We start from the raw sequence: 26,083 nt of genomic DNA, 5'->3' as shown, positions 1-26,083 counted from the left end.
TATCATCAGCCCCAAACTTCAGCCACAGTGGCCACACCCAGGGCAACACCCTGCCTGTGCTGGGGTGTTCCAGGTGAGGCCAGGCCTACGGCAGGGAAGGAAAGCCCCTACCAAAGGAGGTCCCCCCTCACAGGGATGACCTCCCGACCATCATAGACTGCCCTCACCACTCCCACAAGGAGATCCTTCGTCATTACAGGGAGCTCCCTATGCCCCATCACTAGCCAGTGTATCACCCCCTCAGACCAAGGGGCTCCCTGTCCAGATTAGCAGATCCTTGTGGGACCTCTAACTAGGAGGAGGTCCAAGGGGGCAGAGGTCATATCCACTCCTCAGAGTTCCCTCAAGGCAGAAATGATCTCGCCTGCAATAGGGGGGGGGGGCACTTTCCTTCAGAGCAGTCCCTCCCCCCACCCTCCACCTTTTCCCTCCTTCCTTGTCTACCAAGGCACCAATGGGGACCCGATAACAAATCCCTGCAGGCTTCAGACAAATCCCTGCTTGCTGCCACCACCCACTCTTGCTGCCCACACCCATTCCACCCCTCCCAAGTGACATCATTCATTCCCCCAAGCTTTGGCTCAAGTTCTACAAGAAAGTGTCATGGAGAGCTGTCCCGCAAGTGCAAACACAGAGCCTGAAATGGAGGGACTTCAAGGCAGGACTTGGGTTCTGGGCTCCAAGGGATGGGAACTCTGGGACTCTGTATTTCCCTCCCACTCGATGGGCTAGAGAGAGAAAAGAGAGCCTGGACTAAGGTTCTACAAACCCCACAAGGCCAGGGCCAGAGAACCTACGGTCAGAAGGGACCTCAGAGGCCAGCATCTTGGTTCAATTCCTTAATTCTACAGAAGGGGAAACTGAGGCCCAGGGAGGAGAAACAAGTGCTCAAGAACACACACAGTGGCAAAGCCACAATTTTACTTTATCACACGGTAAAGCAGAGAATATGGCAAGTGTTGAAGAGAAGTTTATCAATCAGACAACAAGCACTAATTATTTACACCAGGCTTAGAGCTAGGGATACGGGTACAAAAAACAAATTCACCTCAGACCTCAGGGAAGTCCTATTTTATCTGAGACACAAGTACACCTAGAAGTATAAACACAATAAATGCAAAGTCATTTGGGTGGGGACCACTAGGAACTGAGGAGATCAGGAAGGGATTCATGTGCAAGGTGGTGCTTGAGTAGAGTTTTGAAAGGGACAAGGGGTTGGAAGAGGCAAAGAGGGGGAGGAGGGAGTGCACTCCAGGCAAGGGGGACAGTCAGTGCAAACTCCTGGAGAAGGGAGATGAGGAAGATTAGGAAGGCCACTTTGGCATGCCCATAAAGTGTGAGGAAGGGAATGTATAAGAAGGTAGTTTAGGGCCATGTTGTGTGGCCTTCAAAAGTCAAAAAGATGGGGCAGCTAGGTTGGCTCAGTGGATAAAGCACCGGCCCTGGATTCAGGAGGACCTGAGTTCAAATTCGGCCTCAGACACTTGACCCTTACTAGCTGTGTGATCCTGGGCAAGTCACTTAACCCTCATTGTCCTGCCAAAAAAAAAAACCCCAAAACAAAACAAAACAATACAAAAAAAGTCAAAAAGATTGTTACTAGTAACAATAGGAAACCACTAGCGTTTACTGACCAGGACAGTGAGTAGCACCATCAAGGCCCTACATTTAGAGCTGGAAGCCACCTCATCCAACTCTCTCATTTTAGAGATGGGGAAACTGAGGCCCAGAAAGGTCAAGTAACTTGTTCATAGTTACATGGATAGTAAGAAGCAGAGGTGGGGTTGCAACCCAGGTGCTTTGACTCCAAACCCAGCATTCTTCCTCTTGCATCATCTGGCCCATTTTATAAGTAGGAAACTGAGGGCTAGAGAAGTGACTTACCCAAGGTCACCCAGGTTGTAAATAGAAGAGTCAGGATTCAAACCCAAGACTTTGGCTCCAGAGTCAGCACCCTTTCCACTCTCCCAAACCACTTTCTTTGAGACTCAAAGCAAGAAAGACAGTCATTTTTCGCATGGGCCATTGCGGTAGTCCCAGTGAAGGGTAGTGGGGATCTGAACCGGAGTCATGTCCCTGTGGGTGGAGGAAGGGAGACTTCTGAGAGAGGGAGGTTAGGGAGGCAGAAACAACAGTTAACTGTCAGCTCCCTGGGGGCTCAGAGACTTAGGTCAAGTCTGGCTGATTTTTGACAGGGAAGGTTCCATGGAGGACTCATCACCTGCACACTGAGGGTCTGAAAGAAGAAAAGGACTCTAGGCAGAACAAAGCACAATGGAAAGAGATCATAGCGAGATCATGGTAGTGGGAAGAGTGCAGGTCTTTAAGTCAGGCAGGATCTGTGTTCAAATGCCGCTTTGGACACTCACTAGGTACCTTCCCTTTCCTTGCTGAAACTCAGGCTCCTTACCCATAAGATGTGGTAAACTTGGCCAAAGAGGCAGGGTGACAAAGGGACAATGATCTAGCCTTGGAGCCAAGAAGATTAGGGTTCAACTCTTACCCTGACAAATCTCCAATGTATAACCTGATTCGGTTGTGTAAATTGCAGAGGTGACAACCGACCTTGGTGGAGGGAGTTTCATCACCTGGGAGCTCCCTACATTGAGGAAATTGGGATCAATGGAGGAAAGGGGTGGAAGGGGGGTAGCAGAAAGCCAATACCATCCGCAAGGAGGTAAGAGGGCAAGAAGAGAAAGTAGAAATCTTCCAGTGCTCTGCGAATTAATGATTGATATTTGAAGCAAAGAAAAAGGAGCCAGAAGGAGAAGACTGCTAGGCCAGGGTCCCTGAGGAGAGAAGAGAAATTTGCCCTTGACAAAGAAGGGAGCAGCCTGGGAGCACTCTGGGCACAGGTGGAGCAGCCCTGGGGGAGGGGAGGGATTCCCTCACTGGAAGGGAAGCCTTTGCTGCTGAAACTGACAAACTGAACATCCCCACTAAGTCACTGATGGAACCTGCCACCAGACACCTAAGGATAATAATCATTTATGCATAATAGTAGTTATTCACGGTTTGCAACATCTTTGAATACATGTGATCTCACTTAATCTTCACAATAATCCCACGAGGTAGGTGCCATGATCTGCATTTTACAGAAGGGAGAACCAAGTCTGAGAATGGTCAAATGACTTGCCCAGGGTCACACGACAAGTGTCAGAGGCAGGATTTGAACTCAAGACTTCCAGACTATCCCATTTAGCTGTCTAGTCACAGGGTCACAAATGATATTCCAGTTTCAATTGTTCCTCAGGCAGGTGGAAATTGATCCACCCACACACTAAGGCCAACAAAAAGATCAAGGATCATTGTCTCTCAACCTTCTCCTCCCCCTCTCCCACAGTCCAGTCCTCTGTGCTTTGAAGGAAACTAGGTGGTGGCCCTGGAATCAGGAGGACTTGGGTTCAAATGTGGTCTCAGACACTAACTAGCTGTGTGACCCTGAGCAAGTCATTTATCCCTGTTTGTCTCCTGCTGGAGAAGGAAATAGCAAATTACTCCAGTATCTTTGCCAAGAACCACTACCCTTCCATGAGGTCATAAACATTTGGACAACAAGAAAAGGGATTGTAAAAGGTGGAAGAACATTCCAGGAATGGGGACCTGGCCTAGGCAAAGGTCTGGAGGTGGGAGAAGAAATATCATGTCTGGGGGGGCCAGCCCCTTGGGGCCCTACCCCACATCCACTTGGGGGAGTTGATATATTCACAGTTTAAGGTGCCAGAGGGCTGGTTCTCCCCTTCCTCCTCCTTCTCCTTCAGTGCCAGGGTCTGAGTTTGGGTGTCACCACACCAGTCCCCTCCCCCCACCCTCCACCGGCCTTGATGCTGCCTTTGGTTTCCACTCAACTGGTCCAAGGTCTTCCAACCATCTCACATTCTGAGGGTTCTTAGTCTGGCACGCTGACCCTGTCCAGCTTGTAGGGGAAAAGAGGGGACAGAGAGACAGGAAGCTGCCCTCTCTCCTGTGCTTCCGGGGGCAGGGGTCTCCTTCAAAGTTCCAGACTCTCCTGGGCTTGAGAGTCAGAGCAGCTCCTTTATACCCACGGATGGCCCATGTGGGCTTTGTCCTCTGCTGTCTTCTCTCCCCACTCCTCTTCTGGAAAAGGGCAGTTGCCGATATCATCAGGGGGCCCAGGCCCCAGGGGCAAGATGGGCTCTGGAGAGAGGAAGAAAGGTGAGCTCTGGGGTCACTGTGGTGAGGCTTGCTCTGACCAGGGATGAACTGGGGGGAGGCACTTTTACTCCCAGAGACCAGGCAGACCAGGATTGCAGTGGAAGGAAGAGGCCTGGAAGGCTCATCCAAATTCCAGGCTGTTGGGGTTTGGGAATATGATGGGGGTGGCACTGGCCTCTGGGGTTCATCAAGGAGTTCCTAAGAGAACCAAGGCTCATAGCCCAGCCCCAACTTGGGGTGGAAATTGGCAAAGGGCTTGGCTGAAGGGTAGTGTCCCTTCCCTGTGGCTTGGGGGCCAGTTGAGGCACCGCCAACACCCCCCTCCCCATCCCCAGAAGGACTGACCTCTGTCTTTGGTGGAGGGTTCCTTTTTCACCCACTGAATGTAGAGGACCAGCTGGATAATGACAAGCACGAAGATAAGTGTGGCTAAGCCTGTTAGGACCACCACTGGGATGCTACAGGAATTGAAGACACCTGCAGAGACAGGGCTCGTGAGACTCTCTAAGTCTGGGGGGATATGCAACAGACAGACACACAAAGGTGACCAACCCTCCCCTGAACCCATATTAGGCATAGAGACCCAACCTGAGACTTCACTGATTTAAAGAACTCCCAAGTGAGGAAACTCCCTTTACCAATGCAGGTCAACACCTCCACAACTCAGAGTCTTAGAGAATTGACTGCCTAGATCACTGAGAGCTTAAATGACTGGCCCAGGGTCTCAAAGCCAGTATGCATCATTGGCGGGACTTGAACCCAGACCTCCTTGTCCATGAGGCTGGCTTTCTAGGTATTACACCAATAATGTTGACAGTTCTGAACATGTCATTCACCTATTTAAAAAAAAAAATCACCTCCCTCTCGCCTTAGGATAAAACCCAACGTCTCTCAGCCTGACGTTAAAAACCCTCCCTGGGGCAGCTAGATGGCAGTGGATGGAGCACCGGCCCTGGATTCAGGAGGGCTTGAGTTCAGATCTGGCCTCAGACACTTAACAATTACTAGCTGTGTGACCCTGGGCAAGTCACTTAACCCCAATTGCCTCACTTAAAACAAACAAACAAAAAAACCCAAAACAAAAAACCTCCCCAATATGGTTCCCCTCTGTTCTCTCTATTCCAATCAATCTGGCTTGCTAACTTTCCCCCTCCTGTCTCAGTGCCTTTGGTGCAGATGGTCTCCCATACCCAGAATGCTGGCCTATCTCACCCTGCACCCCACTAGAATACTCAGCTTCCTTCAATGCATAGCTATAGAAAGCTATCCATGCTTTCCTCAGGTAGTCGGCACCTTTCTGAAACAACTTTATACATACTTTGTATTTACTTCTCTGTAAACAAGTGTATCTTTCCCTCTCCCTGCCCAGGAGATTGTGAGATCCTTGAGGACAGGGCCCATTTTATTTCCTTTAGTCTCCCAGCGCCCAGCACGATTGCCCAGTACACAGTAAGTGCCTAATATATGTTAGTTGGACTGAATTGCTCGATTCCAGGGGGCCACAGATCAAGCCATGAGTGTGACCAAAGGCTGCAGTCGTGATGTGTGCAAGAGTGTGTGTGTGTGTGTGTGTTTGTGTGTAAGGGCTGGAAAATACCTGACGCTGTTGGTGAAGCCATGCCACACAGCACGTTATGGGTTCTGTTCCCTGGACGGACAGTGAGAAATCCCATCCTGGCACAGCTGTAACCAAACACACAGAGACAGAAGACATGGTCGTTTAGATTACAGCCTCAATGACCCCAGGTTGGGGGGGGTTCTGTCCCCCATTTCCACAGGAAAGCATTGTTCTCTACAAAGCTACGGGGCATTTCCTCAGCCTCTGCCCCAGATGGGAACCAGCCTCCAACCATCTTAAAATGCTGTAAATCACAAGGGGAGGAGACAGAGTGGGTGTTTGGGGTTTGAACCACAAGCCATCCCACTCCCGGAAACCCCGCTTCTGCAGGTGGATCAGGGGTCGTTACCTGGGTGACTCCCCACCTCTTCTCCTAGGACTCTGGCTTCCTCAGCCTCTGAGCCCCCCACATTAGGCAGGGTCTGCTTGAGTGGTAGCCTCAGCCAGCAGAGCCTGGGATCTGAGCTGGGGCTGCTTGAAGCCTGAGTCCCCCGTTCTGGTGCCTGTTCAGGAAAGGTCGGGGCAGGAGCCAGAAAGTCTCTGGTTTCCAGTTCCCCATCTCCCCCTATCCCAGGCTACACTCAAGTGGGTAAGTGTCATCTCCCCCATTAGACTGGGAGCTTCTTGAAGGCAGGGACCATGTTTTTGCCTTTCTTGTCTCCTCGGTGCTTAGCACATAGTAGGCACTTACTAAATACTCTCTGACGACCAGAGGGAGTTTGTATTAGACTGTTAAGGACTCTCAATCGGGCCAGGTCCCCTTAGCTTTTCTCGAGTATGTGCTAGAGCCAGTCTGCACAGCCCCGAGCTATCACAGCTCCAAATGCCTTCTGGGGATCCTCCACCATCTCTCACCCCCAACTTACTTGGTCCAGGGAAGACATTTGCCATCAGTGCCATCCGAGTAGGTCCCATCTCCACAGTCCTCACAAGTAAAGCTGAAAACAAACTTCCCTGGGGACAGAACAATGGATAGATGGTTGGGAAGGATGGCAGAGCAGGGAGCCACAGGGGAGTCAGAGCGAGGTGAGCCTGGCCCAGGGAATGGAAGGCATGCCTTTACTGCCACAGGAAAAGCAGAGCACAGCTGCCATGTATCTACTGTGTGTGCATGCCTGTACACATGTATGCATATAAAACATATGTGTGTGTATGTTTGTGGGGGTGTTGTGTGTATATGTGTGCATATGTATTGTATGTGTGTATAAATACATGCACATGCATGAATAGAATGTGTGCACATACGCATGTATATGTATATATGTGTATTCTGCATGTGCGCGTACATACACAAATGTGTGTTTATATGTGTATGCATGTGTACATATGTATAAATATATGCATGTGTGTATATATAATGTGCGTAAATGTGCAATGTGTGTATGTGTATTTATGTGTGTATTCTGTATGTGTATCATGCACGTGTGTATATACATATATGTGTGTTTGTATGTTTATATATGTATGCATGTGTGTGCATTTATATATACACACATACATACACATCTATTTTGATCTCTCTATAAACATGTCTGGTTATACTGCCCCAACTATGCCCACCTTGCCATCTACCAACATGTGCGGTTTCTTGGCACTGCCCAAAGCCAATCATGTCCATCATCTCTAATCTGCCCCTTCTCTTCACACTCTGCTCCCTTCTTGCCTGGACTACTGTAGCAGCTGCCAATTGTTCTCCCTGCCTCTAGGCTCTCTTCTCTCCAATCCACTCTCCATGCAGCTGCCTAAGTATTCTCCCCAAAGTGCAGGTCTAACTGAGTCATTCTCCTGTTCACAGAATGTCAGTAACTCCCCATTACTTTGAGGACAAAGCACAAAATCTTTTGTTGAGTATTTAAGGCCCTTGATAGTCTGGCTCCCACCCATCTTTCCAGGCTTGTCATACATGACTTCTCCTCACATACTCTACATTCCAATCAAACTGGCTTCCTTGCTATTTTTCATCTCTCACCTCCACACCTTTGCACTGGCTGTTCCCCATGCCTAGAGTAGACTCCCTTCTCATCTTTTCCTCTTACACTGTCTGGACTCCTTCAAAGCTCAGCTCACACACCACCAGAGGCCCTTCTGATTGATCCTCTTCTCTGCTAGTGGCTTATCCTATCCCTTTCTCTACCATGCCTCCCCAACCCCCCCTACGTTATGTTGAATTTACTTTGTATATATTTTGGGTCCCCCCCTTTACATACATGTCTCTCCAGTTAGACTGTAAACTCCTTAATGTCTGGAACTGCTTTGGCTCTTGACCTTGTATCCTTGGCCCCCCAGCTCAGTGCTAGCATACAGTAGGTGCTTAATAAATGCTTGTTGATGGATTGATTCTGCCTGGCTTCTACTCTTAAGTAGAAGGCACCTGGAGTTAAGTTGAGGGCCCTGGAGAGTATCATGACACTCTGAGGTCAGCTACAAGTTAGTGCCGCCTCCCTTCACCCAAGGCTTCACCACTGCAGGACAATTCTTCTGTTCACCTGATCGGTTCTTTCCCACACATCCTACAACTCAATGTGATAAACACTTACTCTGTACTTAATGCTAGTGTACACTGTGCTAGAGAGAAAAAGTCAACCAGTCCCTCTCTCAAGGAGCTTCCATTTTACTCAGGAGAATCACCGTGTACAGATGAATGAACAAAAAATATTGGCAGGAGAGAAAGAGGATTGAGAACAGATATCCCCAAAGGAGATGGCGTTTGAGTTGGATCTTGATGGAAGCCAGGATTCCGAGAGATAGAGGGGAAGAAAGAATGCATTCCAAATGAGGGGGCACAGTTAATGCAAAGGCCCAGAGATGGGAGATGGCACAATGATCTGTGGGAATAGTTAGTGTAGCTGGAACAGAGACTGTGTGAAGGGAAGTCATGCAAAAGAATTCTGGGGAAAGGAGGTGGAAGCCAAATTGTGGGAAGATGATAATGACAGTGAGGAGTCTCCACTGGAGATTTTTGAATGGAGAAGTGATGCGGTCGGGTCTGCATCTTAGAAATACCCATTTGGCATCTGTGTGGGAGATGGGTTGGAGAGGATAATTACCCAAAGCACAGCAATCTGGGCACCATTTCCATAGTCTAGGAGAGAGGGGATGAGGACAAGAACTAGGGAGGAGACCACAGGAGTAGAATGCAGGGGATGGAGACAAAAGGTGCTGAGGAAGGAGAATGGATAGAATTCTGCAGCCAGATAGCTGGAGACTGACCGAGGGAGAATGAGAGTCAGGGAGGACTGGCTCCAAGGGCATAGACGCAGGCGACTGAAAAGGCAACTGGGGCCACCAGTCAGTCAGTCAATAAGCATGCAATAAGTGCACTTAGTATGTGCTGGACAACAAAAGAAGGAACCTGGAGGAGGAATGGATTTGGAGTGAAAAACAAAGAGTTCTACTTTGGACACATTGAGCTTGATAACTGAATACAGTAAGCATTTATTAAGGGTCATTTGCCAGGCATGGGGATACAAAGACAGAAAGGAAAGAAACCTTGGGAATATCCACATAGCTAACTAATGATGGGAAATTGGGACTCAGGAAAGAGATTACAACAGCTTGATATAGAATACTAGAATGTATAGAATATGTGATATAGACCATTAGAAAAGATTGTTATAGATTACTAGAACACATAGAATATATGATATAGACTATTAGAATAGTTTGATATAGAATATAAAACTATAATATATTAGAAGAGATTGATATTAAATATAAATAGAATATATTGATATAGGCTATTAGAATATATAGAATACATGATATAGACTATTAGAAGAGATTGCTATAGAATATAGGACCATAAGATATTAGAATAGATTGATATTAAATATAAGAAATTAGAATAGGTTGAAAAAGGTTATTATAATATATAGAATACATGACATAGACTATTAGAAGAGATTGATATAGAATATAAGACCATAAGATATTAGAATAGATTGATATTAAATGTAAGATATTAGAATAGATTGGCATGGGTTATTAGAATGTATAGAATACATGATATAGAGTATTAGAAGAGATTGATAGAGAATATTAGAATATAAGACATTCAAATAGATTGGTATAGATTATTGGAATATATAGAATATATGATATAGACTATTCAAATGGATTATACACAATATTAGAATATATTATAGAATATTAGAAGAGATGTATATATAATATTAAAATAAACAGAATATATTATGTAAAATATTAGCATACAATATCAGAATATATAAAATATAGGATATATGATATTAGCATAGATTGATATAGGATATTAGCATATGTAGAATATAGTATATGTAATATTTAAATAGACTTGAATAGACTATTATTCTATTCCATTAGAAAATATTGATATGGAATATTAGAATACATAGACTATATAATATAGAATATTAGAATAGATTGCTATACAATATTTAGAATGTGAGCTCTAGAATATTGTTAGAATATATATCAGGGCAGCTAGGTGGCGCAGTGGATAAAGCACCAGCCCTGAATTCAGAAGGACCTGAGTTCAAATCTGACCTCAGACACTTGACACTGTGTGACCTTGGGCAAGTCACTTACCCCTCATTGCCCCACCAAAAGAAAAAAGAATATATTATAAGGAATATGAGAATAGGCTGATATAAAATCTTAGAATGTAGAGAATACATAATACAGAATATTCATAACGGTTGATGTGGGAATCATCTGCACAGAGGCTCCATGTGCCAACTGAAGCTGATGAGACGGCCCCAGGCACAAGCCTCCCCCCTGACCTCTTCAACCACTTCTGCTTGGTCCACCAGGATGGTCTTCTTACCTTTGGTCTTGCCTCCGCCCAGCCCACCCTCTTTGCTGCTGTCCACAGAACCCTCCTAAGCCACAGTTCTAACCATGTGACTGTTCTGCACACCGTCTTTTCGTGGCTCCCCATTGCCTAGCAAACAATGCATAACTTCCTGACTGTGGCATTCAGAGTCTCCACAATCTGGCTTTAACCAAAGAGTCAAACCCACTCATACTCCTGCCCCTGACCTTGTCCAAATTCTAGCTCCTCTGGACCAGTCCCATCTCCTGTTCTTCACCAGCCTTCTCCCACACCCATACTTTTATTCTCAGCCTCCTCCCGAGCTGAAACAGTTTCCTCTTCCCTCTCCCCGACCGTGGTCACTCATTTAAATTTCAACTCAATTACCACCTCCTCCAGGAGGTCTTCCTAGATACTTGTCCCCATTCTCAGAAAAAAAAAAAGGGATCTGATCTTCTTTATCTCATTCCCCACCCCCACCCCCACATAAGTACTGTGCACAAGCCCTGTGCTTCCCTCCCCATCCCACTCCCATTAGCTTGTCAGCCTCTTGAGGCCAGTGCCTTCAAATCAACAACCACTTATGAAGGGCCCACCATGCCACAGGTACTGTGATGACGATACAAAGACAAAAGTGATATGACCCTTGGCCTTTGGGGGAGAAAATGTATATAGTGTAGTGTGGTATATCAGAAAGAGCAAGCACTGAATTTAGAGTCAGGAGTCTGGCTACCTACGCCTTGTCCCTCATTCTGCTTAGCCTCCACTGGAGACAGAAAACCCACCAAGACTGAGGGCTTATGGGTAAACATACTTTGGTCGTGCTTACAGAGAGAGCAAGGACGTGGGTTCAAATCTTGGCTTTGCCACTTATTGGGTGGGTGACCCTGGCAAGTCTCTGAGCCTCATTTTCCTCATATGTCAAATCAAGGGTAGGACCAGAAAGCCTCACACTCTCTAGGTTCCAGACAAACTGGCCCATTTGCTGTTCTGAACTCAGCATTCTATCTCTTGTCACCGCACCTTTGCAAAGGCTGTTCCTCATGCCTGAATCACACTCCCTCCCTTTACTTCTGCATCTTAAATCCATTCACAGCAAGGTCTCCCTTCCATCAGAAGTCTTAGCCAAGCTTCCTAGTTGTTACAGTTTTCTTGCTCCTCAAATAGTAGTCATTTCCCCACCCCCATCCTCCAGTAGAATTTGAATACCTTAAAGTCAGAGACTGTTTGCATGGTGCTTTGCACATAGTAGGAGCTTACTAATTGTCTGTAAAATTGAATTGAAGGTCTCTTACAGCTCTAAACCAAAGGATCTATAATCCTAAATCTCTAAATCTATGCTCCTGAGTATATGCAAGGCAATTGGAGGAAGAAAAGAATACTGGCAACTGGTGGTGAAGGTGTATGGGAATGGGGAGGCTGGGGCATCAAGTCAAACTTCCTAGAAGAGGTGACTTCCCCTGAGCTGAGCTCCAGAGATAGAGACGAGGAAAGAGTGTAGACCAGGATCCAAAGATCAGACAGTTAGAGCCAGAAGGGACCTCAGAGGCACAGGAATGTAGAGTTACTTGCCCAAGGTAATAAGTCAGAGAAAGGATTTGAACCCTGGCCAGCTGACTCCAGAGTCAGTGCCCTTTCTATTGTACCACACTTCCCCCTTAATGGAGATCTAGGGGATGGAGTATTGAGTTCTGGCACAGGAGAGTTAACCTGGTTTGTCTGCAATGAATGGAATGGGACAGAGAATAATAAAAAACAAAACTGGAAATGCTAGTTGGAACCAGATTGTAAAGCGCCTCATGTGACAGTATTTCCCCACAGTAGGTGCTTAATAATTGCTTAAATGTAAACTTGTTGAGGGTTTCACTTTTGTCTTTGTGTCCCTAGCACTTGGCATAGTGCTGGTATACAGCAGGCGCTTCCTAAATGCTCACTGAGACTTGAGTTAAACTGCCTTGGGCATCCATTCTTAGTTGGCTTCTTTCCAAAAAGTCTGCCTATCATCTCTTGCCCAGTTCCGGCATCCTCTGAGTTCCCATGCATGGATATGGGCAGAAGCTGCTGGCCCAGGACAGATAAGCCGCAAAGCAGAAAACGGGGAACATTGTGCAAAGCTGGCTGCCCCGGCCCAGAACTGGGTCCTTGTGAGGGGACATCGCCATGCCCCAGTGCTCACCGTGGACAAGGACCTTTTGGCCGGGGGAGCATGTATGCTTCCTGCAGTTTTTACAGTCCGAATCATGACAGAACTCTCCTGGTGTGGCACAGGTGCAGTCCCTCAGCTGATTAGATGGACATGGTCTGGTACCTGGAAACAAAAGTACAAAGTGTTAGGGAGCACCTCCAGGGCCCAGCCCCTTCTTAGACCCAGGAGATCAGGCACCTTGGAGACAGCTGTGATCCAGGTCAGACACTCACAAAATGGTAAGTCACTGGGCCACGGGACTGTAGATTTAGAAGTGGAGGGGACCTTCGAGATGGAGCAACTGAGGCTTAGAAGGAGAAAGTGTCTTGCTGAGAGTCACACAGCTGAGGTGAGATTTGAACCCAAGAGTTCTTGACTCCAGGTCTAACACTGTCCGTTCTAGCATGTTGCCTCTCATGGTGGGACCTTAGAGATCATCCAGTCTAACCTGAAATCTCTTCTACAATCCATCCCCTTGACTGCCACCTGGTCATCTAGCCTCACTGAGGGAATCCACCAATCAATGAATTCACCAAGAACATTCCTTAATAGCTAGCATTTTATCTGGAACTTTAAGGTTGGCAAAGCACTTTACATATAGCAATCACCTTTATTATTAAATCACTTGCTTTGTGGCAGGTAATGTGCTAAGCTTGGCACATGCAGAGAGTTCCTGTCCTCAAGAAGCTTACATACTAAAGGGGGTGGGGGAAACATGGGAATAAATAGGAAATTTTTAAAAGGTGCCTACAACATATATGCAGAGTAGGTGAAAGATAACCTTCAAGAGGAGGATTTAGAGTTCACCACCTCTCCATTCTACATCTGGACAGCTCCCTACATCATTGGCTCTAAATCTGACGCTGTATAAATCTCTTCTCTGTCCCCCTTTTCCCCCATCGCTCCTGGTTCTGTCCCCAGGGGCCAAACTGAATAAGCTTAACCCTCCTCTATGAGACAGTCTTTCAAATATATGAACACAGCCCTCATTTCTCCTCTTCTCCAAGCTCAATTTCCTCATTTCCAGTGCAGGAAGACCAGATGGCACAGTGGAGAGAGGGCGACTGAGGAGGTCCTAGGTTCTGTCCCTTTGCTGACACATCCTAACCTGGGTTGTGTGCCCCTGAACAAGTCATTCACTCCCATAAAATGCTCTAAAACTCTAAGTTAGAAATGAGTTGTCTGCCTTGAGTGAATTTACCTGCCCTAATGAAATGTCATTTCTAGACCTCTCCCCTCTGCCAGCACAAACACACACACTCCTCATGTGGTAAGGCAGAAGTCATCCATGCCCCAACCTCACTTTATCACCCACCCACCCCCCTCCCATCTTTCCCCCTGAGCAAAGGAATGACTTTCCCACACACAACCCACAGCCGGGGTGAATGCCACCACCTTCCCATAGTCAGAAACCATAGTGGGAGCACCCCCCAGGGCAATGCCACACCCAGACTGCTGATATCCAATGCCTCTGGGACCAGTGAACGGTCAGGGGGACTTCCAACCCAAGCCCTGATCATGGGCAGTGCATCCTTGGCTCTGACCCTTGGGAAAGGCTTTCCTGGAAGAGGAGGCATCCTTGCTTTCCCTGACAATTCAATTCAACAAGCATATTTTAAGTACCCACTACAGACATGCCAGGCACCAAGTCAGGTGTCCGGGAAATGAAGCCAAGAAAGAAAACATTCCCTGCCTTCCAGGGGGTTATATTCTATTACCAGTCCCTACTCCAATACAAGGGGCAATACACTGGAGTCTCAAGTCTAGGACTGTGGGTAGGGGAGAATTGGATTCCATGGTATGGGGTATATCTTGAGTCTTGCCAAGGAGAAGGGCCAATAGGAACTGGGGGGTAAAAGGGCAGGGAGTTGATGAGATGATGAGCCCACTATAGCTTTCTCCTCAGCCTACCTCATCTGACTTCCAGAGCCTCGACCTTTCGCTTCTAGGGATCCCCGAAGAAGAGCTACCTCTCCTCCCTCCACCCCACTCCACCCGACCTCACCCCCGACCCTCCACAATTGAGGCACAGAGCTCTTGCTCCAGGGCTCCCCGCACCATCACCACTACCACCACCACCCCTTGCCCGATCCGAGGGTGGGGCACACCGGGCCAACCTCAGCTTTGCTGACCCAGGGACCCCCTCCCCCTTTCCCTCCCTCTCCCCATCGCCTTCCTCTTACTCGAGTTACACAGGCTGCAACAGAGTAACACGTTGGCCTCCTGGTGCAGGAATTGGCCGGGCTCACAGTGGGCAGGGGTTGAGTGATCCAGCCCCGGGACCTGTTCCTGACCCTGGCCCCTCCGACAAAGAAAGAAGACACCCCACCAAGCGCCCACAACCCAAGCGGCCCCAGCTCCCATCGTGATCAGTGGCTGCCTGCTAGCCAACCCGAGGAGCACGTCGGGCTAGAGGGGTATTTGACACTTCAGGGTCCCGCCCTCCTCTGGCTCCACCCCTTCTGGGTCCGTCCTGGCGGAGGAGTCGGGGCGGGGGCAGGGGGGGAGGGGCCTGGTAGGGGCGGGCGGGACTGAGGTGGGTGACCAAGGGAAAGGGGACCTAGGATTGAGGTCGGTAACACCAGCGGGAGAGTGGGTGAGTAGAATAAATAAGTGTTCCACGCCCCAAGTTTTCTGAGTAAAACCCCCTGTAAACTGTCTGGTTCTTTCATGTGAACTAGACGTGGCTCCTCCTTCTCAACACACACACACACACACACATCCATATACACACAAACACACATATACACACATCCATACACACATATACATATACACACATACAGAAACACACACATTTACACACACACCACTGAGGAGAGTGGGGCGGCAGGGAGGCAGGGAAGTGGGTAGCCGGAACCTGTCTGAACAGGCAGACAAATTCTGGATTTAGATCCACAAACATTTATTAAGTACTCTCACATTTCCGGGCTTAGAGTCTTTTGGAGGGCAGGTGAAATGCAGTATGTATTTACTAAGCACCTAGTACAATGGTCAAGGCAGGGGCAGCTAGGTGGCACAGTGGATAAAGCACTGACCCTGAATTCAGAAGGACCTGAGTTCAAAACTGGTCTCAGACATTTGACACTAGTCATGTGACTCTAGGCAAGTCACTTAACCCTTATTGTTCTGCCCCCTCCCCCAAGTCTCTTTTGCTCAATGGTTACCATATCCCAGACCCCAGCTGTGACCTTCTCTTGGTCCCTCTTCTCTTCCCCCTGTACAGTCTCTCATCGAGTGACTTCAGCAGCTCTACTGGCTTCAATGACCTCTCTGAAGAGGATCCCCAGTCCATATGACCAGTCTCTGTCTTGAGCTCCAGGCTCACATAAATAGCTACTTGTTGGACATCTCCAACTGGATGGGCATCTCAAAATTGACACTGACTCCTCACCCCTCTCTGTAATAATTTCTTATTGGTGGAAGGCTCCACCATACTTTCACACATTCAGGCTCATACCTTTGTGTCACTCTCCTTTACCCCACATCCTACCCCATTAGATGTCAAATCCTTGTCATTTCCATCTCTTCATCTCTCAAACCCTCCTCCTCTGCTTTCTCACAGTCACTCCACTGGTGCAGGTGCTCATCACCTCCCGTCTTGGCCAACTGTAATAGCCTGGGGGTCTCCCTGTTTTAAGTCTTTCTCTCCCCCTCTAATCCATCCTCCACTCACCTACCAAAGGGGTCTTTATAGCCCCCTTTTACCTCTAGGAGTCAACATAAGTTCCTCTGGCTAACATTTAATGCCTTTCACAATCTGACTGTACCATAGAATGTATGAAGGAGAGGAAAGTGGAAGTCTGGAGAGGTGGGATGGGCTCCCAGTCTCCCCGATTACCTGTACAAGTTATTGTCCCCTGCTAGAGTGTAAGGTCCTGGGAGGCAGGGTATCTTCACATCTCTAGTCCCTAGGACAGTGCCTGGTACATAGCAGTAACAACAACAATAATAATAGTAAGCATTTATATAAGCTCTTTAAGGCTTGCAAAGAGCTTTACATGTTCTTACAACAACATCAGGAGGGAGGTGTTATCATTACCCCCATTTTACAGATGAGAAGACTGAGGATAAGAGGCATTTAAGTGACTTGCCCAGGGTCACAGGACTTGTGTGTCTCAAGCAGGAACTAAATTCCAAGCACATAGTAGGCATTTAATAAATGTTTATTGATTGATCATCGATTGAAATTCCAATCTTCCTGACAAATATTTGTTGAAAGAATAAAAAGTGGGACCACACCAGACAGCAGAAGATCTTCGATGTCTTTGTCAAGATGGAACGTCTGGGGAATTGAGGCTGGGCTGACATTCGGGTGAGGGAGAAGTGGAAAATATCTTCTAGGGAAAGGCCAAGGTGTCTACAGCCCCGGCATCCCAAGACTGGAGAGTCCTGTGGCTGGTCAAGTCAACAAGCATATTAAGCTCCTACTGTGTGCCAAGCCCTATGCTAAGGGTTGAGGATAAAAAGAAGGGGGAGGAATTAGCTCTTCCTCTCAAGGAGCTCACAGTCTAATGGGAGACACAAACATGTACATGATTATGGACAAACTACATGTAGACAGGATAAAGTGAGGGGAGGTTCAGAAGGAAGGCTTCCTAGATTAAGGAAGACTGAGAAAAGGTCCGGGAAGAAGTTAGGACATTAGCTGATATTTGAAGGAAGCCAGGGAAGTCCGGAGGTGGACATGAGGAGGGAGACAGATCCAGTCAGGAGGGACAGGCAGGGAGTCAGGAAATGGAGTGTCTTTTTTGGGAGGAGGGGAGGCAATCAGGGTTAAGTGACTTACCCAAGGTCACACAACCAGTCCGTGCCTGAAGCCAGATTCGAACTGAGGTTCTCCTGACTCCAGGGCCAGTGCTCTATCTACTGTGCCACCCAGCTGCCCCTGATGGAGTGTCTTGTAGGATGAACACTAAGGAATTTCAACGGATCACAGAATGTATGGAAGGTATAAGACTAGAAAGTCAGGTAAGGGCCAGGCTGTAAAGGGCTTTGAAAGCCATATAGATCCTGGAGGTAATAAGGAGCCACTGAAGTTTATTGAGTAGGGGAGTGACACAGCCAGACCTGTGCTTTAAGAAGATGGATTTTCCAGCTGAGTGGGAGATGGACTGGTAAGGGCAGGATGTGGGGTGTGGGATGGGGCTGTCTCAAGCATTGCCATGACCTCTGAACTACATCTGTGCTTGTGAGAAAGGCTTCCTCCTCAGTATCTCTTATATCCGGCCCTTCTTCACCACCTCCACCACTCCCTCCCCTGCAACCTAGGCTCTATCCCCTTTTACCTAGACTGTCATTACCCAGGGGGCAGTAATGTTCTCCCTACTTATAATATCTCTCCTGTCTGATCCAAAGCTACTGGGTAATCTCATGGAACAGCTCTGACTACCCTTCCCTTCCCTGCTAAAGAATCTTCTCTAACTCCCTACTGCCCAAAGAAGGAAAAAAAAAAGATCCAAGCCTTAGCCTGGCTTTCAAGATGCTCCACAATTTCCCTTCCTAGCCTTAGCTCCCACTCCTCTCCATCTCCATACTCTATGCTCCAGCCAAACTGGACCAAACTACATTCCGTCGCCATCCCCATTTTCCTCTTTCCCACCTCCCTGGCTTTGCCCACAGCATCTCTAGAAGCCAATGGCGCTTCTTCCTGGATCCCCCATCTCCATCTTTCCTACCATGATGTCTTTTCCTGGTGGCCCTCAAACAAGATATGACCTTACCCGCTCTGACATTCTCAGGCTACGGTTTGACCTTTACTGAGAAACCTCTGTGTTCTGGGGGACAGTAATTCCAGTCATGTCCACACACAGAACCTCCAGAATTTCCCACCAAACCCATATCCATGGGTCTGATGTGACCCATAACATAGAGGCAGTACCTAGACCCTAAATCATATTTTGGTAGACATCATTTTAACAATAATAATAATATATTTTGTGATAACTTCTGTTTTTACATCACCTAAACTGTATCCTAAAATCTCCTTCCAGAATTATCCTTTATACCAAAAAAAATTTTTTTTAATTCAGTAAAATTGATCAGCACATTTAAAAAAAATCTAATATCATAGACAACCTCATGCCTGTGGACTCCCACCTCCGCCAAAGTGGGGGAGGTGCCTTCTCATGTCTTTTCTTTAAGACTTGGTTTGTTGGGGGCAGTTAGGTGGCACAGTGGATAGAGCACTGGCCCTGGATTCAGGAGGACCTGAGTTCAAATCCAACCTCAGACACTTGGCATTTACTAGCTGTGTGACCCTGGGCAAGTCACTTAACCTTCATTGCCCTGCCCTCCCCCCCCAAAAAAAATCAGCAGCCGAAGACGTGGCTTGTTCCTAAAACCTTCACAACATTGTTTCAATATTTTTGTGATGGTCTTTTCCATCTACACTGTTGCCAGTTATTGAGTAGTGAGTCTTCCTGACTTGGCTTACTTCACTTTGCATCAGTTCATGTTGAGTGTTTCCATGCTTCATCATGGTCTGTGTTTCTTACATCACAGTACAGTAATATTCCATTACATTCATGTACCACAATTTGTTGGGTTTTCCCCTAATTGATGGGCATCTACTTTGTTTCAAATTCTTTGCTACAAGAAAAAGTGCTGCTATAAATATTTTGATGTATTTTCTTTATTCTTTCTTTTCTTTCTTTATTTCCTTCCTTTCCTTTCCTTTTTCCCTCCCTCCCCTTCCTACCTTCTTCCCTCCTCTCCCTTACTTCTTCCTTCCTCCTTCCCTTTCCTCCTTTTTTTCCTTCCTTCCTTCCTTCCTTTATTTTCTCAATGACCACCTTGGGTTATATACCTAGCAGTAGCTCAATTACAAATTGCTTTCCAGAACGGTTATACCAATTCACAGCTCCACCAACAATGTATTACTTTGCCTATCTTTCCATGATATCTCCAACATTGATCATTGTCATTTGTTGTCATCTTTGCTAATTTGAAGAATGTGAAATGAAACCTCAAGTTTGTTTTGATTTGCATTTATTTCTCCTATAATTTTTGGTTTGGAGCATTCTTTCATGTGGTTGTGAATACTTTATAATCCTTTTTTTTTCGGTGAGGCAATTGGGGTTAAGTGACTTGCCCAGGGTCACACAGCTAGTAAGTGTTAAGTGTCTGAGGCTGGATTTGAACTCAAGTCCTTCTGAATCCAGGGCCCATACTCTATCCACTGCGCCCCCTAGCTGCCCCTATAATCCTTTTGAAAATTTTTTCTTCATATTCTTTAACCACTTTTCTTTGGGGGAATGATTTTTGGTTCTGTTAATTGTTTATATATCCTGGATATCAAACCCTTATGAGAGAAATTTGGTACAAAGATTCTGCCGCCCCCCCCCCCGCCAGACAATTGCTTACTTTCTTATCCTTGAGGTGTTAATTTTGTTATATCTATACCTAAATTCACATTCTAAGATGAATTATAGTTATTTGTGTACAACCTGCCTACCATTCCTACCTTCTCCCCAGTATAAAGTAAGCTGAGGACAGGAAGTAGATTGTTTTCTTTCTTTGTATTCCCAGCCTTGGAATGAAGCTTAAATGTTCAACTGGATTGGATTGGATTGAAACATAGGCCTAGGGACATAAAGCCAGAGCTGCCTCCTATCAAAGCTGATTGTTAAATTTCCATCATGATTGTTCACATCTTAAAAACTGGTAGATGGGGGGTGGGGCAGCTAGGTGGTACAGTGGATAAAGCATAGGCTCTGGATTCAGGAGTACCTGAGTTCAAGTCTGACCTCAGACACTTGACACTTACTAGCTGTGTGACCCTGGGCAAGTCACTTAACCCCCATTACCCCACAAAAAAAAATTAAATTAAGTAAACTTGTATGTGCTACAAGTCAGGATTTGAATTATTGTTTTGTTTCTTATTGAGACTTAAGGAAGTGATGGAGAAAATGTGAAAAAATGCAGATTCAACTTAAAAGCATGTTGGGCTTATATTCCCCCTCTCCCAGAGAGCCAGTTGTTAAACATTTACCCGTGGAGGTAACTCCCCTTTAGAGCAATGGACTCTGTTTCAAGTTCATCTCCCTGAAGCTTCCCTACCCCACCTCCAGTTCAGTCCAAAGCCCTATATGACAGGCAACACGTTTGGATGCACAACTGTGAAATGAGCCGATGAAACATCCCAGGTGAGAGTGATCAGCAGAGATCTGGCTATTAGGGACTAGAGCTCAGGAGAGCCAATCAGGCTGGAAACGTAGATATGAGAGTCATCTGCATAAAGAAGATTGATCCACGGTGCCTACAGAGAGTTCACAACATCTCCACTTCTGACTCTGGACAATGATTGTCTATGGCTTTGCATAGACATAGGATCTTCCCAGTGGGAATGTCTGGGAGCCCCATCCTCTAGTCCTTTTAATATTAGGGGGCATCAATGCAGCACTTGGGTTGACTTGTTATTCCTTTCTCTCAATAAACTCCCAGCCCCTTCATCAGACTCGTTAATGACTTTTAATGCCACTTCTTATAAATGAGTCACTGCTGGTGACATAATGACACTTGCTGTCTCCCACTAGATGCTAGCACATTGCTCAACTGAGTCTGTTCTTCTTCACTGAATAGCTTCCAGCTGCAGGGTCCCAGCACTAGGGAAGCTGAGAGGTGAGACTTGGGGGGGGCAGGGCAATGTGAGTTAAGTGACTTGCCCAGGGTCACACAGCTAGTATGTGTCAACTGTCCGAAGTCAGATTTGAACTCAGGTACTCCTGAATCCAGGGCCGGTGCTTTACTCACTGTGCCACCTAGCTGCCCCAATATAATGACACTTGCTTATACTCTCCATTGAATTCAATACAACGAGTATTTATTATGTACCTAGTGTATGAAAGCCACTGTCCTAGACAATGAAAATATAAAGACATGGAGCAGCTAGGTGGTGCAGTGGATAAAGCACCGGCCCTGGATTCATGAGGACCCAAGTTCAAATCCAACCTCAGACACTTGGCCCTGGGCAAGTTACTTAACCCACATTGCCCTGGAAAAAAAAATAGGAAGAAAGAAAGAAGGAAGGAAGGAAAGAAAATATAAAGACAAAATAAAAATAAAGCAGTCCCTGGCCTCATGGAGCTTACATTCTAAGTGGATTAGGAGACATACAACATGAAAATAAGTCCATGCCTTCTCTCTCACCTCTCAGCTTCCCTAGTGCTGGGACCCTGCAGCTGGAAGCTGTTCAGTGAAGAAGAACAGACTCAGTTGAGCAATGTGCTAGCATCTAGTGGGAGACAGCAAGAGGAGAAAAAGAACCTGAGGGTCTCAGTGAACCAGAGGCTCTAGTTGCCTTTGCCACACATATAAAACGGTTTATAAAGCTGCAGACCCTGACTCCTTACATATGTTATATACATTTTTACCAATATTTTTAATTTGTGCCCAATATTTCCACTGATACTGTATTTGTAAGAGAATGTGCCCTAAGATTCTGTGGTAATATTTTCATGCCTACTACTATTATACCAACTTAGTAAAAGCATTTACTATATTATAGCAAAAGTTATTTGCTCTAAGCTGTTTGTATCTATTGGCTGACTGTAAAATGTAAGCTGGGGGGGCAGGGCAGCTAGGTGGTGGATAGAGCACCAGCCCTGGAGTCAGGAGGACCTGAGTTCAAATCCAACCTCAGATACTTGGCACTTACTAGCTGTGTGACCCTGGGCAAGTCACTTAACCCCACTTGCCTCACACACACACACACAAATGTAAACTGGGGGAGTGGGGAAGGAAGAGGGGGTAGAATCCAGATTCACCATCCTGCTTGCAGGTCCTCCAACACAACACTCCACCCCCTACTCCTTGCCTTTTTACTGGCTGTCCCCCATGCCTGGAATTCTCTTCCTTCTGGTCTCTCTGGATTCCTTCAAATTTCAGTTACAATCCCACTGCCTACAAGAAGCAAGGCAAGGCATATTGTTGCCCAACCCTTCATAACCCCACTTGGGGTTTTCTTGACAGAGATCCTGGAATGGTTTGCCATTTCTTTCTCATTTTACAGATGAGGAAACTGAGGCAAATGGCGTGAAGTGACTTGCCCAGGATCACACAGATAGTGTCTGAGGCTGGATTTGAACTCAGGGAGATGAGTCTTCCTGACTCCAGACCCAGTGCTGTAGCCACTCTAGCCACCTAGCTGGCCCAAGGTAAGGTAACAAGCATTTATTAAGAACTTTCTCTGTGGCAGACATTGTACTAAAAGCTGAGAATATAAATATGAGCAAAAAGTCCCTGCCCTCAGGTTGCTTCCTAGAGCCTTTCCTTTGAGATTACCTCCAATTTACCTAATCTCTATCTTGTATGCATGTCATTATTTGCATGTTATCTCCAGAATTAGAATGGGAGTTCCTTAAGAGCAAAGATAATTTCTTACATTTCTTTGTGTCCCTGATGCCTAGCATTGTGCTTAACATATACTTAATGTTTAATAAATGTTTGTTGACTGACCGTCAATCAGTCAATAAGAATTCATTAAGTGCCTACCATTTATTAAGTCATTGGAAGTAGGATAATTGCAAGTGATGGCATGATCAAGGGTATGCCCCTATGTGTAAATGGGGTGGAGTGAAGGAGTGGGTCATAGTAATTGAGTAGACTGAGGAACTGGAAAGTTAGGGCATTCGTTAGAACAAGAGAAAGTCAGTGCAGAGAGGAAGACTGTAAGCCAGCATAGACCTGAAGAAAGGAGAAGAGGTTGTCCAGTGACAGCAGCAGCGGGAAGAATTTAGCATTAGAAATGAATGAGCAAATATTCTGATCTCATCCATGGGACTGGTGAGTCTGTGGGAATGAATGATAATGCCACCAGTATTGGGAAGGGTGACCAAAGAAGAAGTATCATCAGAGGGGAGCCAGAAGATGGAAGGAATGAGAAAGTCAGTTTGTTCATTATGGAACAGGCATTCCAGAGGGCACAACGGAAAAGGGCTGGAAGGGTACATGAAGTGGGACACTGGGGAGGCAGGTTAGGATTGAGAGGGATAAGAATGAGGGAGTATTGAGATGTAGGGGGTTATCAACAGCTGGGAGTTCAGTATCATAGGGATAAGGAGAGTGGGAGGGAGTGAGAGTATGCTAACCAATAGGGAATGATTCTAAGCATTATAAACATATGGTTTTCTGGAGAAGGCAGGGAATTAGAAAGGATCAAAATCTGTAAGTTGTGTCCAAACATCCCCCAACTCCTCAGCTTCCCATGTTGTGGTGAATTGGGGTGAATCTAGCTGTATTGTAGGCTTAGTGCCTTTGTACCTGAGCCCAGTTGGGAAGTCTTGCAAAGAGGGGTGGTTTAGGTACCAAGTTCTACATATATTCTAAATATAACTATAATTATAAATATGCATGTGTATATACTACATACAAACACACATACATTATGTGTGCACTTGCTGAATATGGGTACACAATTTGCTCTGTGTGGACAACCTGTACATTATAATATATACATTCTTTACACAGATACATTATATACATGTATAGACTTGCTAAATATGTACTGACATTTACCAAATATGCACCCACAAATGTACATATGTATCATTTATACACACAAATGCTACAGTTTTTCCTCTATTAATTATCTCCAATTTATCATTCAAGTATCTTGTTTGTACTTAATTGGTTGCTTATTTTCTCCCCCATGAGACTATGAACTCCTCGAGAGCTGTGTTTTTTGCCTTTGCATGACCAGTGCTTGGCGCAGTGCCTGATACAAAGTAGATGCTAATTAAATATTTATTTAAATCCAACCTCAGAAATTTACCCCGCTTGCCTCAGTTTCCTCATATGTCAAATGATCTGGAAAAGGAAATGGCAGACCAATCCAGTATCTTTGCCAAGAAAACTTCAAATGGGGTCAGGAAGAGTCAGACATAATCAAAAATGACTGAACAACAATAACAAATTATAAATTAAATAAATATCTATATTAAATAAATGATATAATATGCATCACATATAATAGCTAGCATTTACATAGCACTATAAGGCTTACAATGTATTTTTCTGAAATTTCCTTACATTAAAAGAAATATTTATTAAATGACTACTATGTGCCAGACACTGTGCTCAATATTTTAAAAGTATACCCTCATTTGGTCCTCACAACAACCCTGGGAGGTAGGAGCTATTATTATTCCTATTTTTGCAAATGAGGGAACTGAGGCAGACAGAGTTTAAGTGACTTTCTCAGGGTCATACAGTTAATAAGTGTCTGAGGCTAGATTTGAACTCAGGAATTCCTGACTCCCAGTCAGATACTGTATCCGCTCTTCCAGCCAGAGGCTTCATCTGAACAGATATATACTGTATAGAAATGTATGCACACACACACAAGCTCAACCTATCCATCAGTATGCAAATATCCCGCAAGGATATGTGCACATGCTAAGAACATGCATGAACACAACGCTCTATGCTTTTGTATAAAACATCTCTCTTAAGGCAGCACGCACAGCATAGGCAGATGCAAGAGCCCATCCTGTCTACCAACATCTGGGCACTCACAAGCACATACTATCCATCCATGCACAAACACACACACTCAAGATGCTCAATATCTACACCCATATATACTGCCACAGAGCCAAATACAAAATGCTTCTAGGAGAGGGTGGCTACCACCTCCTGAGGCAGCACTCTCTACTTTAGGACAGCTCTGACTGTTAAGCTGTCTCTCCTCACATCCATCCTTAATCTGCCTTTCTACTACTTCTGCTCATTTTATTTCTCTCAGATCCACTCTCTGAACAGAATTTGTACACTCCCTTTTCCAAGCTGGAGGATCCCAGCTTTTCTATGTCTTACCTGTGTGACTTTAAGCAAGTCACTTGCCTTCTCTGAGGTTCAATGAATTTGTCTGTAAAAGGAGGACGTTGAAGCAGATGCCTCAAAGTCATTCCCCCTTCTTGCTCTAGTTTTTATTCTGTAGGACATAGATGGGAGTGCAGAGAATGAGACCCTTGGGGTCCCTTCGCCAGGGCCTGGCCCCAAGGAGAGCAGCTCTCTCCTCCTGGTACTTCCTGCCTACTCCCATCATACTTCCTCTTTCTCTGGGCTAACTGTGTGCAGGGGTTTCCCCAGTGGCATTCAGTCTTCTCTCCTCTTAATCAGGAGATTTTCATGGAAGGGGAAGTGTCACCTGGGGTTGGTCCGGGGGAGCACTGGGGAAGCTTCATAGGAAATACCTAGGAACCCTATGATTTAGTGGTTACAATTGGAAAGAACCTCAGAGGCTATCAAGTAGAACTCATTTTACACATGAGGAAACTGAGACCAAGAGTGGGGAAGGGTCTTGCCCCAG

General features: G+C 46.0%; 1 protein-coding gene across 1 annotated transcript in view; it reads right to left on the bottom strand.

Annotated features, from left to right (window-relative positions):
* Positions 1 to 908: 908 nt before the first annotated feature.
* Positions 909 to 26,083, bottom strand: part of TNFRSF4 (TNF receptor superfamily member 4) — a 59,588-nt gene continuing 34,413 nt past the window's right edge. The window contains exons 9-13 of the mRNA XM_043993868.1: positions 12,763 to 12,894; positions 6,661 to 6,748; positions 5,774 to 5,859; positions 4,522 to 4,653; positions 909 to 4,158 (exon numbers count right to left, since the gene is read on the bottom strand). Of these exons, the coding sequence (XP_043849803.1) occupies positions 4,037 to 4,158; positions 4,522 to 4,653; positions 5,774 to 5,859; positions 6,661 to 6,748; positions 12,763 to 12,894 (560 nt within the window). The 3' untranslated portion in view covers positions 909 to 4,036. The remainder of the gene's footprint in view (positions 4,159 to 4,521; positions 4,654 to 5,773; positions 5,860 to 6,660; positions 6,749 to 12,762; positions 12,895 to 26,083) is intronic.

Source organism: Dromiciops gliroides, chromosome 3 (assembly GCF_019393635.1).
Source record: "Dromiciops gliroides isolate mDroGli1 chromosome 3, mDroGli1.pri, whole genome shotgun sequence".
Classification (NCBI taxonomy): Eukaryota; Metazoa; Chordata; class Mammalia; order Microbiotheria; family Microbiotheriidae; genus Dromiciops; species Dromiciops gliroides.
This window is presented reverse-complemented; position numbering and strand designations above follow the sequence as displayed.